The sequence below is a fragment of the Procambarus clarkii genome, chromosome 36 (genome assembly GCF_040958095.1).
Source record: "Procambarus clarkii isolate CNS0578487 chromosome 36, FALCON_Pclarkii_2.0, whole genome shotgun sequence".
NCBI lineage: Eukaryota > Metazoa > Arthropoda > Malacostraca > Decapoda > Cambaridae > Procambarus > Procambarus clarkii.
The window spans coordinates 26,303,879-26,320,730 of record NC_091185.1 but is presented as its reverse complement, the minus strand read 5'-3'; the positions used below and the strand labels follow the sequence as shown (position 1 = coordinate 26,320,730).

Sequence of the window (16,852 nt, the reverse complement as noted above, 5' to 3'; positions counted from 1 at the left end):
AAATCCCAGCCTTTTCTTACCAGCAGAGCTACACCACCCCCACCTCTTCCTTCCCTCTCTTTCCTCATAACATAATAGTCCTGTGGGAACACTGCATTTGTTATCGTTTTCGTGATCTTTGTTTCTGTGAGGGCTATTATGTCTGGGTTTTCCTCTAGTACCAGTTCTCCACACAGTACACAGTTCTGTGTGTGTGTGTGTGTGTGTGTGTGTGTGTGCAAATTACAAAATTAATATAGAGCGTACCCCCCCCCCCCCCCCCACCACCACCACAAGCACGAGAACATTTAATTCATTAACGTACAATAAATTATTTTTTTCCAATAACACTCAAAAAAAAAACAAGAATGTTTAACATTGTTCAGAGGAAGCAGTGCATCAGTGCAATCGCAACATGAAGGACTAACATGGAACACACATAGGTTCGAATCCTCGTCACGGCCCTTGTGGATTTGTTCATTGACTTATAAGGAAATTAACCTTTAATTCAGCATTCTGTAATATACCCCAAAACAATCTAACCTATTATATAATTTAAATTGCATTTTCACATGAACGAAGGCCCTGGAATACATATGAGAGTACATATGTATACAGTTCTCCGCTGTTATTACTCATATGAGATATCATAACTTACACGTAAACAAATAATAAGAGAAAAATTATTAATAATAGCCATGAAAGTATTTGTAACAATGTATAAATGTTTTAGGATACAAATGTATATTTAGATTTTATATACAACAGCATGCAAATTGCTAATGTATAAATTACATTATTATTGTTGGAATTGCGGACTATATGACCATCAGTAGTTATATTAGTGGTAGATGTAGTACTGGAAGTAGCATAATAATAACAGCAGTAGATGTAGTAGTGCAGGCGATGAGTCACAATAACGTGGCTGAAGTATGTACTGACCAAACCACACACTCGAAAGTGAAGGGACAACGACGTTTCGGTCCGTCCTGGACCATTCTCAAGTCGATTGTGTGTGAAGTAGAAGTAGTAGTAATAGTAGTAGTAGAAGTAGAAGCAGCAGCAGCAGTAGTAGTAATAGTAATAATAGAAGTTATATCATGGTAATATTGTTAGTATTAATAATAATTAGAATTATAACCAGGATATGCCAAGAGGTTCTTAAACAATCAATAACTCGCCGATTAGCTCTCCTACGAATCCGTCCAGTCTTATTTGATATTGTCAGACAAAGGTCAAGACATGACCTCGCATCTCTAATGACAAGCAAAGTTCATAATGCACTTGACCTAATGCCCCTGAGTGCATACAAACTCTCCAACACAGAACACATGTGACTGTTCTCTGTAAATTTACGTCAATAAAATTCCTACCCAACACTAAGCTTCTTTATAACGTCCACCATCAAGAATAACTCACAGAAACCAACAGTTCGGCGCTTTAGGGCCTGACGTATGTCCCTCTTTACACCAGCTGAATAATTTCGACCCTTTTATCGTCCATAAATGTCAAAATGAAGTCATTCGTTTTCGGAAACAGGATGGCGAACTTCAGCGTAAAGTCACTTCGACAACTGAAGCATCGCGGAAATGAACAGTTTTCATCACAGAACGATACCTAAAAAAATTCATGTATACTCGAACTAGCAATTTCATAAAATTTCCGAAAAGTGCCGCTCTAGATTTCAACGTGAAAAGTAACTACTAATTCAAGTGTAAATATTAAGGTCGGAATATTCTGCACTTAACTTAAGGCTACATAAATAACCGCGACTTTTCGCGTTGTCCTAATCAATCGTTGTCTATCAATCAAGCACTTGCGAACACACCATGATCGGCAGTGTACACTAGAACAGATGCTCTCTGTACGTCAAGAGAGAAGTAAATGAGTTAGACCCAATACTGGTTGATTTAATATTTCCACCACAGAGATATATAAATCCAACAACATATATTATAATGTATATAAGCCACATGGACAAAGGGGCATGTTAGGCTACAAATAGCAAAACCACATAGTCTCTCAGAGGCTATATTTAGAACCAAGCCAGCCACAGGCAGGCACCCACTACAATCTACTGAAACAGCAACGTGACCTCGACCGAATGACGTCTCATATCCTTTACAAAGGAATATCCCGTTCACACATAGGAGGCAATGACCTTAGGGGAAGCCAAACAGAGGGTATATAGACGTCAAGATACTCATTCACCACCCGCCAGGAAAATCCTTGCAAAAAGGGGAAAAAAAAACAAGAAACAAAAACACCCGCCAGAGCGGGAATTATGTGTAAACAAGATGCCGTTTGGAGGTCGTGTGTTTTAGACTGGTAATCAGCCTCAAACACCGTAAAACCTTACATAATCACTATTCAAACCTTTTATGTACATGATCAGGTGTCGAACACTATTTTGATCACAGGGACATTATCGTGTCTGAATTAACTATAACGAGTGATACAAATGCAGTGAGGATCTGTACTCAACTACAGGATCAAGCAAACGTCACTGCGTTATTAATCTGAATCAAGCAAACGTCACTGCGTTACTAATCTCAATCAAGCAAACGTCACTGCGTTATTAATCTCAATCAAGCAAACGCCACTGCGTTATTAATCTGAATCAAGCAAACGTCACTGCGTTATTAATCTCAATCAAGCAAACGCCACTGCGTTATTAATCTCAATCAAGCAAGCGCCACTGCGTTATTAATCTCAATCAAGCTAACGCTAATTCGTGGTGTTCTAAGCTACGCTACACACCACACCACCAGACTACACTCTAATCATGACTACGTAGCAAAATAGGGCGCTTAGATCATATCAAGAGTGATCACGTGAGTCAACATATGTAGACTTAGGGCATCGGTCTTCTATACCCTATATATATATATATATATATATATATAGCCATGAGAATATACAGACATGAGAATATACAGTCATGAGAATATACAGTCATGAGAATATACAGACATGAGAATATACAGTCATGAGAATATACAGACATGAGAATATACAGACATGAGAATATACAGTCATGAGAATATACAGACATGAGAATATACAGACATGAGAATATACAGTCATGAGAATATACAGACATGAGAATATACAGTCATGAGAATATACAGTCATGAGAATATACAGACATGAGAATATACAGTCATGAGAATATACAGTCATGAGAATATACAGACATGAGAATATACAGACATGAGAATATACAGACATGAGAATATACAGACATGAGAATATACAGTCATGAGAATATACAGTCATGAGAATATACAGTCATGAGAATATACAGACATGAGAATATACAGACATGAGAATATACAGACATGAGAATATACAGACATGAGAATATACAGACATGAGAATATACAGTCATGAGAATATACAGTCATGAGAATATACAGACATGAGAATATACAGTCATGAGAATATACAGTCATGAGAATATACAGTCATGAGAATATACAGACATGAGAATATACAGACATGAGAATATACAGTCATGAGAATATACAGACATGAGAATATACAGACATGAGAATATACAGACATGAGAATATACAGACATGAGAATATACAGACATGAGAATATACAGACATGAGAATATACAGACATGAGAATATACAGACATTAGAATATATAGACATCGGAATATACAGACATAAGAACTAACGTGCAAGTTACTTGAGTGGCCAATTTAGGTGATAGAGTCATTAACCATTCCCTTTGCTGTTGGAGGTCGTAACAAATTGCTGTTAGTAACTTTTGACTCTGCTGTTATCTCAGTAATTATGATTCATATCTGAAAATATCAATTATAATTATCAACCCCCAGTTAAATTTCATGTAATCCTTACAAAGTTGAGGAATAGTTATCAAGAATATTAATTATTATTTTGTTACAGTTATCATGGAATAAGATTACTTAAGAATAATCAACTTAATTATTCTTCAATATTATCATGTTAATGATATGATACTGATGTATAACGAGTAACTATTGCTCGCTAATGATATTGCAGATATCTTAATCAAATCATAACTGTTCATAGCAATAACAAGTCAGTAAGTTATGCTGGACCTAATTATTGAACCATCTAGTTAGGCAGAGCTCTGGCAGGTACCTAAACCAATCGATTAATCAGTATTTTTGTATTTCTTAATATTCTAATAGATTTTATATCATCACTAAATGTGGTAAACCTTCCATACGAAACTTGGGCAGCGAATGGGAAGGGGGGGGGGGGGAGGCTCATTTAGAAAACTTGATATGGACTAGGGGCCAGATTCACGAAGCAGTTACGCAAGTACTTACGAACGTGTACATCTTTTCTCAATCTTTGACGCCTTTGGTTACATTTATTTAACAGTCTACATGCATGAACTCTATTCAATCAACTGTTGTTATTATTATAAACAGCCTCGTGGTGCTTCCGAGCTCATTAACTGTTTAATAGCTGTAAACAAAGCCACCGAAGATTGAGAAAAGATGGACAGGTTCGTAAGTGCTTGCGTAACTGCTTCGTGAATCTGGCCCTCGGCTCACAGGTAGTCTGGACTCTAGGTGGGACCTCAGGCCGGTATGGAGCGACAGACTCGCGTCCTGCAGGTCGGCGTTCAATCCCCGACCGTCCACAAGTAGTCGGGCAGCATTCCTTTCCCCTTTCTCCGTTCAATCCCAACTCCTTATCCTGATCTCTTCCCAGTGCTATATAGTCGTAATGGCTTGACGCTTTCTCCCTGATCATTCCCTTCCCTCAGACCTCAGCACTCCTTATGCAGGCGATGAGTCACAATAACGTGGCTGAAGTATGTTGACCAGACCACACACTAGAAGGTGAAGGGACGACGACGTTTCGGTCCGTCCTGGACCATTCTCAAGTCGATTGTCACTCCTTATGTCACTCAGCACTCCTTATTTTTGTTGTTTTTAATCTGTTAGAGTGCATGTCAGTTTATCATAATAAATGCATTAGGGTTTCTCCACGCCGTGTATCCGTGCATGCTGACTCTCTGACTGTGTCTGGCGTCTCTCCAAGCCCCTCCCCCAAGAACTAATTAGGAGACGAGAGATGTGGAACGTGACAGAGAGACTCATGTTTTCAGAGCACGAAAATAGCAGTTTCAATGCTCTTAATCCCGAAATTAACAAAATTCTGAAATTCTTTACCGGCTTCGTCAATGATCTGTCACTGCCCACGGATAATGACACCGTCATCTCCCAATTCTCCAAAGATGTTGTTCATTTAGTAATATAGTCGCCAGCTAGACTATGAACAAAGCACGACGTAGTCATTACAATGTCAAAAGAAGAACTAGCAAACACAAGATGGGAACTAGAATGCAAAACAGTGAAAACTTTCAGCATAATTAAGCTCTGTTCAATAGGCGGTTGGGCTAGTTCACTAATGGTCATTAACATTGGTGGTGCATTGATACGCTTCCAGAACTCAAACAGCCTCTTTGGCTACGAAATATCAATGTTGCTGAATTCCACTGAATACATAAACCAAAAAAATCAATGGCCAAAGCACAATTAGCACTTCCCTATAAATTCAAACACACTCGACCGCGTGTGAAACTATACCTGGACATAATGCTAATTACACCTCTCCCTGGAATACCCATACACCTTGCATAATCTAACAAACAAATCAAACATACTAAAACTGCAACATGTTCAGAACACAGTAAAGAGTTTTGTGAATCAATAACAGAATAGGCACTGACAGTCTCCAGACAAGGCTGAAGATGTTGACCAGACCACACACTAGAAGTTGAAGGGACGACGACGTTTCGGTCCGTCCTGGACCATTCTCAAGTCGATTGTCTTGAGAATGTCAATCGACTTGAGAATGGTCCAGGACGGACCGAAACGTCGTCGTCCCTTCAACTTCTAGTGTGTGGTCTGGTCAACATACTTCAGCCACGTTATTGCGACTCATCGCCTGCAAAGGCTGAAGATGGAACAATTGAACATATATATCAACACAGTCACTCAACCAACTCTACAAAAAAGTGAAGAAAATCTACCTACCACACCGTTAAGACCCTTTCGTAATTGACAACACTACACTAAGTCACCATGTATCTGTGACATGTATCCAAATCACCAAATCTGTTATTCGGTGATTTGGATACATGTCAAGACACCAACACTATACCAAACTCCGACATCCACAAACCACTTCATAGGAGAAGATCGTGGCACTTCTGCAAAATATCACAAGATACAAAGTAACCTACCACACGAAGAAGGGGAATCACCAGTTCCATTATGTACGTAGTACCAACTAATAAACTAATTCTTCATTATCCCCATCGAAACTACAGTGTAGATACTAGGACCAACCATTAAACCACTGCCCTCTTGAATAACCCACACGACACCATCAACCAACACCATCTTCCCCACACAGCCTCTGAGATACACCAATGGGGGCCAGGAAGGATAAACAAAAATGCAAGCACAGTGCATACCAACACACTACACACTCATCACAACTTACACAAAGCATCATCTCATTTCACTGTTTCATTATCACCCACAAATACAAAGTGGTTGGGCCACTACCCCTGCACCAGCACCCCCCCCCTTCTCCCCTTCCCCTTCTACCTTATATCCCTATCCCTACTGAAGACACCCTCCATCTTTATCCTATCCTGCCATCCCCTCCTCACCAGCTCTGCAGTATGATCAGTTGAAGTGATTAAATGCATTTTAGCAACTGGCTGCATGGCGACTAATCCATATTGTCACTTCAATAATTGAAAAATCCTTCCATTGTGTGGCAGGGGAACACATAATGGTATATACTAAATATGTAAAATTCCTGCATTGCTACAGATAACTACAGAAAAATGCAGTTTTAGCTTCCAAAACTCAGAACAATTAAAAAATTATATTAATATAAAGAAATACCAAATAATTATAATGATTAATAAAATTAATAATAGTATTTTAATGATTATAATAACAAAAATAGAAGAAGTAAGGATTACGGTAATGACAAGGATAGATCTGATTATAGGAAATAGGATAACTCTCACACTAATGATAATTAATTTCCTGTGACGTACACGACGTAGTGAGAGGAACACACGACGTAGTGAGTGGAACACATGACGTAGTGAGTGGAACACATGACGTAGTGAGTGGAACACATGACGTAGTGAGTGGAACACATGACGTAGTGAGTGGAACACATGACGTAGTGAGTGGAACACATGACGTAGTGAGTGGAACACATGACGTAATGAGAGGAACACACGACGTAGTGAGTGGAGCACATGACGTAATGAGTGAAACACATGACGTAGTGAGTGGAACACACGACGTAGTGAGTGGAACACATGACGTAGTGAGTGGAACACATGACGTAGTGAGTGGAACACATGACGTAATGAGAGGAACACACGACGTAGTGAGTGGAGCACATGACGTAATGAGTGAAACACATGACGTAGTGAGTGGAACACACGACGTAATGAGAGGAACACACGACGTAGTGAGTGGAACACACGACGTAGTGAGTGGAACACACGACGTAGTGAGTGAAACACACGACGTAGTGAGTGAAACACACGACGTAGTGAGTGGAACACACGACGTAGTGAGTGGAACACACGACGTAGTGAGTGGAACACACGACGTAGTGAGTGAAACACACGACGTAGTGAGTGAAACACACGACGTAGTGAGTGAAACACACGACGTAGTGAGTGGAACACACGACGTAGTGAGTGAAACACACGACGTAGTGAGTGAAACACATGACGTAGTGAGTGGAACACACGACGTAGTGAGTGAAACACACGACGTAGTGAGTGGAACACACGACGTAGTGAGTGAAACACACGACGTAGTGAGTGGAACACACGACGTAGTGAGTGAAACACACGACGTAGTGAGTGAAACACACGGCGTAGTGAGTGAAACACACGACGTAGTGAGTGGAACACACGACGTAGTGAGTGAAACACACGACGTAGTGAGTGGAACACACGACGTAGTGAGTGAAACACACGACGTAGTGAGTGAAACACACGACGTAGTGAGTGGAACACACGACGTAGTGAGTGAAACACACGACGTAGTGAGTGGAACACACGACGTAGTGAGTGGAACACACGACGTAGTGAGTGGAACACACGACGTAGTGAGTGAAACACATGACGTAGTGAGTGAAACACACGACGTAGTGAGTGGAACACACGACGTAGTGAGTGGAACACACGACGTAGTGAGTGAAACACATGACGTAGTGAGTGAAACACACGACGTAGTGAGTGAAACACATGACGTAGTGAGTGGAACACACGACGTAGTGAGTGGAACACACGACGTAGTGAGTGAAACACATGACGTAGTGAGTGGAACACACGACGTAGTGAGTGAAACACACGACGTAGTGAGTGAAACACATGACGTAGTGAGTGGAACACACGAATAGTTTTGCCTGCCAGTTGACCCCTTCACTACAAGGCTTAAAGCTGCCGTACCTCAACAGACACGGAAGCTGCCGTACCTCAACAAGACACGGAAGCTGCCGTACCTCAACAGACACGGAAGCTGCCGTACCTCAACAGACACGGAAGCTCCCGTACCTCAACAGACACGGAAGCTCCCGTACCTCAACAGACACGGAAGCTGCCGTACCTCAACAAGACACGGAAGCTGCCGTACCTCAACAAGACACGGAAGCTGCCGTGCCTCAACAAGACACGGAAGCTCCCGTACCTCAACAATACACGGAAGCCGCCATACCTCAACAAGACACGGAAGCTCCCGTACCTCAACAGACACGGAAGCTCCCGTACCTCAACAAGACACGGAAGCTGCCGTGCCTCAACAAGACACGGAAGCTGCCGTGCCTCAACAATACACGGAAGCCGCCATACCTCAACAAGACACGGAAGCTCCCGTACCTCAACAGACACGGAAGCTGCCGTACCTCAACAGACACGGAAGGTGCCGTGCCTCAACAGACACGGAAGCTGCCGTACCTCAACAAGACACGGAAGCTGCCGTACCTCAACAAGACACGGAAGCTGCCGTGCCTCAACAAGACACGGAAGCTGCCGTACCTCAACAGACACGGAAGCTGCCGTACCTCAACAGACACGGAAGCTGCCGTACCTCAACAGACACGGAAGCTGCCATACCTCAACAAGACACGGAAGCTGCCGTACCTCAACAATACACGGAAGCTGCCGTACCTCAACAATACACGGAAGCTGCCGTACCTCAATTGACAAGAGACAACCCATAAATCAACTAACAACCCATAAATCAACTAACAACCCATAAATCAACTAACAACCCATAAATCAACTAACAACCCATAAATCAACTAACAACCCATAAATCAACTAACAACCCATAAATCAACTAACAACCCATAAATCAACTAACAACCCATACATTTCAACCAGTACACGACAAAAACTCACATAAATCAGTTGGTTTCCCGCCTGCTGAACTCTCTTGCATTGTTGATTCCAGTTCGTCCACCCAAAAAAAAAATCATTTGATGCAATTTAACGCTATTTGAGCGTGATGGGAACCTCATTAACACGTGGCTAGTCCAATGGATTATGACCATAGTCTTTAACCACATAATTCAGCGGCAGTTGACCCGCCGGGAATAATTATGGGTGTCCAAGTTATGGGTGGCGGACGCGACCAGCTCGTTAAGGCCATTAATTTACTGATTGCAGTCCGGTCGTTGACTCAGGTAAAGGAGGAACTGTACTCATGCTGGGAGGGGAATTGACCAGAGGTAGAGGCGGACTGAGAGGGATCGAGAGACAGAGGGAGAGAGAGAGATTGAAAGAGAAAATGACAGAGAGATAAAACTGATAGATAGATAAAGAGAGAGAGAAAGATATAGCGGAACATAAAGATAGATATATTGAGAAAGAGATATGAAGATAGAAAGAAGGAAACAGATATGGAAAGAAAAATAAATACATATAAATATCTACACTAATTAGAGAAAATGTCCATTTGTTTCTCTGTTTGTCTCTCCGAAGTTGGAGGGCCAGTCGCCTGAGGCTAGCCTCACCAAAACTGACAGATATGGAGAGTCTAGCTCAGAGGAGGAACATAAACTCATCGTTGTCTCCAGATTTCGCAAGGCAAGAGCGTGGCAGATCACATTCAGGCCCACATCTCCAATTTTTTGTATGTACTTCATTATTTATTGACCTCAGATAAATTAACATAACTTTCCTGCTATTCATAATTTGCCCGTATTGGTATAAAACGGAAGAGTCTTCCACAGCTTCAAAGGTTTCTCAAGCCATTACCATTTTCCTAAAATTAGTGGAGGAACTATTATATTTGTTAAGAGTTTTCAGAGCTAAGGTAATCATTTCACATGATGTCGGGGCTCAACGTCCCCAAGGCCCGGTCCTCTACCAGGCCTCCTTTCAGAGCCGTGCCAGGTAATTAAATTTTTTTTATAAGAGAGAATGACAGAAACAGAGATAAAAATAGCGAGAGACAGAGACAGAAAGAGACATGGAAACAGGGGCAGATCTCGTGTAGTGTCTAGACAGCTCTTGTGTGGTGTCTTGACAGCTCTAATGTGGTGTCTTGACAGCTCTAGTGTGGTGTCTAGACAGCTCTCGTGTGGTGTCTAGACAGCTCTCGTGTGATGTCTAGACAGCTCTAGTGTGGTGTCTAGACAGCTCTTGTGTGGTGTCTAGACAGCTCTAGTGTGGTGTCTAGACAGCTCTTGTGTGGTGTCTAGACAGCTCTAGTGTGGTGTCTAGACAGCTCTAGTGTGGTGTCTAGACAGCTCTAGTGTGGTGTCTAGACAGCTCTAGTGTAGTGCCTAGACAGCTCTAGTGTGGTGTCTAGACAGCTCTAGTGGGGTGTCTAGACAGCTCTCGTGGAGTGTCTAGACAGCTCTAGTGTGGTGTCTAGACAGCTCTCGTGTGGTGTCTAGACAGCTCTAGTGTGGTGTCTAGACAGCTCTAGTGTGGTGTCTAGACAGCTCTAGTGTAGTGTCTAGACAGCTCTAGTGTGGTGTCTAGACAGCTCTAGTGGGGTGTCTAGACAGCTCTCGTGGAGTGTCTAGACAGCTCTAGTGTGGTGTCTAGACAGCTCTCGTGTGGTGTCTAGACAGCTCTAGTGTGGTGTCTAGACAGCTCTAGTGTGGTGTCTGAGTGTCTAGACAGCTCTAGTGTGGTATCTAGACAGCTCTAGTGTGGTGTCTAGACACCTCTAGTGTAGTGTCTAGACAGATCTCGTGTGGTGTCTAGACACCTCTAGTGTGGTGTCTAGACAGCTCTCGTGTGGTGTCTAGACACCTCTAGTGTGGTGTCTAGACAGCTCTCGTGTGGTGTCTAGACACCTCTAGTGTGGTGTCTAGACAGCTCTCGTGTGGTGTCTAGACAGCTCTCGTGTGGTGTTTTTAAACAGTGTTTTTTCATATGAGAGAAATTTTCGAAACCTCTTTACCGATTGCTTTGAAACTTTGACACAATATTGCATTCAAATAGGCGCGTGTTTTTATATGCCTACTATATACATGTCTAACCTGTGACAGGAAAAAAAAAAATTTGTTTAAACAGCCCCATCTGTTGGACGTAAGAGCAACACACGCTGTAATCTCCGATGGTTTTTCATCGATTGCTTTGAAATTTTGACATATCGTTCCATTCGAATACGCGCGTGTTTTTATATACCTACTATATAGATGCCACACCTGTGAAAAGTAAAAACATGCTTTTCTTTTAATACAGCATCATCTGTTGCACGAAATAGCAACTCACGCTATACTAAATAAGTTACTATTCTATTTCAGTGTTTCCGAGTGCATTAATAAATCAAATTTTCATAGATGTTGATTTATTTTCATTTTTATTTATATATTTTGTGTGACATTGCGTTGGAATTGAGCTGTATTGTTAACTGTATCGTTCATTTCACATGTATAGTTTATTTTTTAATTTTTTCATTGTTTTTCATTTCATGTTTTTAACAGTTTTACTTATATTTCAGTGATGGGAATATCAGATCACTTGATTTTCCCAATTTTCTGATGGGTACATCGGATCATTTGGGAATGAATCAGACGAAGGAGTGGGGAATGGTGAGGAGGACAAGGGGGACAGGAGAGGGAGGTGGTGAGGACGACGAGGGAACAGGAGAGGGGGTTAATAGTGGGGAGGATGAGGGGATGGGGGAGTTGGGGATGGTGGGGACAAGGGGACAGTTAAATGGAGAATGGTAGGGAGGACAAAAGGAATGGGTAGTGGGGGATGGTGGAGAGGACGAGGGGATGGGGAAGGGGGGAATAGTAGGAGAGGACGAGGGGACATGAGAGTGAGGAATGGTTGGGAGGACGAGGGGACGGGGGAGGGAGGGAATGGTCTGGAGGACTGGGATACAAGGGGAAGGTTGCTGTGGCTCAGCAATGCATATGCACTGTTGAGCCATTGCAACACGTGGCTGGGTACAGCTAGTCTATATAAATAAAAAGGAAAATGTTCATTTGTTAAAAATCGCTAATCTCTGAAAATTCTTCACCAATTGCTTTGAAATTTTGACACAACGTTCCATTCAGTTACGATCATGTTTTTATATACCTACTGTATAAATGTCCCACCTGTGACAGGTAAAAATATGCTTTTTATGCAGTTCTATCTGTTAGACGTAAAAGCAACAGACAAACATTCTAATCTCCGAAAGTTTTTCACCGATGGCTTTGAAATTTTGACACAACATTCCATTCAATTACGTGCAAGTTTTTAAATACCTTCTGAACAGATGCCACACCCGTGACAGGTAAAATTATGTTTGTTTGGAAAAAAGCACCATCTGCTGGAAGTAAAAGCAACACACGCTATACTAAATATGTTATGATTCCATTTCAATGTTTCCGATTGCCTGGATAACTTGAATTTTCATAGATTTCAATTTATTTTAATTTTGATTTCATTATTTTTGATTTAATTATTTAATTATTTAATATGACATTGTGTAGGAATTGAGCTGTGTTGTTTACCATACCATTCATTTCGTGGGTATAGTTTATTTTTTTTATTTTTTTATTTTTTTAATTTAGTTTTTAATATGTTCTTATTTATCAGTGATGGGAACATCAGATCTTTGATGTTCCCAATTTTCTGATGGGAACATCGGATCATTTGGGAATGCTTTGGACGAGGGAGTGGGGAATGGTGGGGAGGACGAGGGGAAAGGGGACTGGGGGGGATGGTGGGAAGGATGAGGGGACAAGGGAGGGGGGTAATTGTGGGGAGGGAAAAGGGTACAGGGGGGTGGGGAATGGTTGGGAGGGCGAGGGGATGGGGAGGGGGTAAAGATGGGGATAACGTGGGGGCAGGGGAGGGTTGCTGAGGCTCAGCAACGTGCAGGCATTGCAGAGTCACAGCAACGCATGGCTGGGTGCAGGTAGTAAGATAATAAATAATGTCATTAAAACTTTATCTCGTAATATGAGACTGTACCACTTATCATATTTATTTATTCGTGCTTTTATTTATTAAAGCGTGTTTTTTTTGTAATTCCACACACACACACACACAAACACACACACACACACACATACACACACACACTTACACACACATACACACCGGGGAAGGGGGGGAGGGGGGCCGGTGGCTGAGAGAACAGTACGCTAGACACGTGATCCTGTAGTTCCGGGCTCGATTCCGGGCGCTGGCGAGAAACAATGGGCAGAGTTTCTTTCACCCTGATGCCCCTGCTACCTGGCAATAAATAGGTACCTGGCAGTTAGTCAGCTGTAACGGGCTGCTTCCTGGTGTGTGTGAAAAAAAATTGTAGTTAGTAACAATTGATTGATTGACAGTTCAGAGGCTGGCCGAAAGGGCAGAACTCAACCCCCACAAACACAACTTGGTGCACACACACACACACACACACACACACACACACACACACACACACACACACACACACACACACACACACACACACACACACACACACACTAAAGGAAGGAGCAGATGCACTGTGCCTGCCACTCTCCATGATGTATAACAAATCACTGGTAACAGGTGAACTGGCAAAAATTTGGAAGACGGCAAACGTAGTCCCAATTAACAAGAAGGGGGGATAGACAGGAGGCACTGAGCTACAGGCCAGTGTCCCTAACCTGCATACCATGCAAGCTATTGGTGAAAATTGTGCGAAAAAAGCTAGTGGAACATCTGTAGCGAAAGAACTTTTAACACAGCATCAACATGGGTTCAGGGATGGCAAGTTCTGCCTCACAGGGTTAATTGAATTCTACGACTAGGCAACAAAAATGTGGCAAGAAAGAGAGGGGTGGGCAGACTGTATATTTTTGCATTGCCAGAAAGCCTTTGATACAGTACCACACAAGAGGCTAGTGAAAAAGCTGAAGATGCAGGCTTGAGTGAAAGGGAAGGTACTCCGGTGGATAGAGGAGTACCTAAGCAACAGGAGACAACGAGTCACTGTGAGGGATGAGGTCTCAGATTGGTGAGACGTCACAAGTGGAGTCCCGCAGGGTTCAGTCCTTGAACCTATACTGTTTCTGATATATGTAAATGATCTCCCAGAGGGTATAGAATCGTACCGCTCATTGTTTGCTGATGAGAGAGAGAGACTAGAGTCTTAGAGTTAGAGTCAGAGTCTCTAAGAGTCTAAGAGTGTTAGAGTCAGTCTCTCTCTCTCTCTCTCTCTCTCTCTCTCTCTCTCTCTCTCTCTCTCTCTCTCTCTCTCTCTCTCTCTCTCTCTCTCTCTCTCTCTCTCTCTCTCTCTCTCTCTCTCTCTCTCTCTCTCTCTCTCTCTCTCTCTCTCTCTCTCTCTCTCTCTCTCTCTCTCTCTCTCTCTCTCTCTCTCTCTCTCTCTCTCTCTCTCTCTCTCTCTCTCTCTCTCTCTCTCTCTCTCTCTCTCTCTCTCTCTCTCTCTCTCTCTCTCTCTCTCTCTCTCTCTCTCTCTCTCTCTCTCTCTCTCTCTCTCTCTCTCTCTCTCTCTCTCTCTCTCTCTCTCTCTCTCTCTCTCTCTCTCTCTCTCTCTCTCTCTCTCTCTCTCTCTCTCTCTCTCTCTCTCTCTCTCTCTCTATCTATCTCTCTCTCTCTCTCTCTCTCTCTCTCTCTCTCTCTCTCTCTCTCTCTCTCTCTCTCTCTCTCTCTCTCTCTCTCTCTCTCTCTCTCTCTCTCTCTCTCTCTCTCTCTCTCTCTCTCTCTCTCTTTCTCTCTCTCTCTCTCTCTCTCTTTCTCTCTCTCTCTCTCTCTCAACTAGAAAATTATTCATTACGCTTCATGCAGATCGGCATTCAATCCCCACAACCATCCAAGTGATTGGGCACCATTTGTTTCCCCCGTCCCATCCCAAATCCTTATCCTGACCCCTTCCCAGTGCTATATAGTCATAACAGCTTGGCGGTTTCTCTTGGTAGTTCCCTACCTTCCTCTTAAATTATCTGTAACAATCCTATCACAAATATCGTGAATCTGAAGCCACCTCTATGCCAGAGTCTCCATATAGTCAGTTAACTTGATTTCACGAACATCTAGTTGTTTAGTAAGGAAGTGAGGCTGCGTAGGAATGAGTGACAGCTGATGAGGTGATGTTCTTGACTATGTCTTAGCTGGAATGAGACTCAGCTGGGGAGTGAGCGTCTTGTGTTATAGTTTCCCTCTCCGGGAAGCTCAGAGTTGAACCAGCTGATAGACAAAGAGAACATTGGCCTTGTACATTTTTCTATTTAGAAAATATTTATTTTTCTATTTACATCACATTTACGTACATGTGCATTTATGCAGCTGTCCAAGACTATGTGAAGGGGAGAACAGTCCTAAAAACTAGCTAAATGATGCTAAAAATCCCATCACACAGGATTGCTAGTCATACAGAGGCATGTGATCACTAGTCTGCACTGGCAAACTCTGATGCAATATGAGGATATCATCATGAACACAAGATTGAATAGAGTAATTGCTAAGCTCCAGATACCTCATACCAACGGATCTAAATGATCTGATAACTGGGTATTCGGTGATGTAGTGTGCGAGATCATGTCCCAGTTCCTGCTCACAGAATTTGCACCTGGAGTGCTCAGGATTAGGAGATCCCTCACCTGTAGTCACCTGTGACAGGTAACGGTAACCAGTCCTGATCCTGGCAACCACTATGTCGCACAGTTGAAAACAGAAGAGAAAGAGGATACATGATAACCACCTACCAAATTCTCCGGGAAATTGACAGGGTGGATAAAGACAAACTATTTAGCACGGGTGGAAAACAAACAAGGGGACACAGGTGGAAACGTAATACCCATATATGCGACAGAGTCATTAGAAATTTTTCTTTCAGTGTCAGAGTAGTTAACACATGGAATGCATTAGGCAGTGATGTGGTGGAGGATGACTCCATACACAGTTTCACATGTAGATTTGACTAATTGAGCCCAATACGTTCTAGAATCTGTACACCAGTTGATTTACAGTTGAGAGGCGGGACCAAAGGGCCAAAGCTCAACCCCCGCAAGCACAACTAGCTGAGTACAGTTTGGTGAACGCTTTGAGCTCCCCTTTAACATAGGTTTTAGACCTGAACAAATCACAGTTATATATACTAGTCCTTTCAGGTCGTTGGGAGGTCAGTTATTTCTCTCCTATCAGACCTAAGTGTTTGGAACCATATAGTCTTGTTCATAACTACATCTGAACCTTCTTGCATTTGAGGGAGCAGTGGGAGGATGGGAGCTTGTATTAAATATAATATTTTGTAGCTATTGATATCTATGAGTGCAGGATATGACGTTAGTCTTTACGTTTATTGACTGCATTACTTGTTAGGCTGGACAATACCCTCATACACCAGCTCCT

At 42.4% G+C, this 16,852-nt stretch overlaps 1 protein-coding gene across 1 annotated transcript; it reads left to right on the top strand.

The window, feature by feature from the left end:
- Window positions 1-4,484: 4,484 nt before the first annotated feature.
- Window positions 4,485-9,250, top strand: LOC123756236 (chondroitin proteoglycan 1-like). The gene is made up of 2 exons (XM_069336705.1): window positions 4,485-4,492; window positions 8,506-9,250. Exons 1-2 carry the CDS (start codon window positions 4,485-4,487, stop codon window positions 9,248-9,250), a joined length of 753 nt encoding a protein of 250 aa, XP_069192806.1.
- Window positions 9,251-16,852: the final 7,602 nt, after the last annotated feature.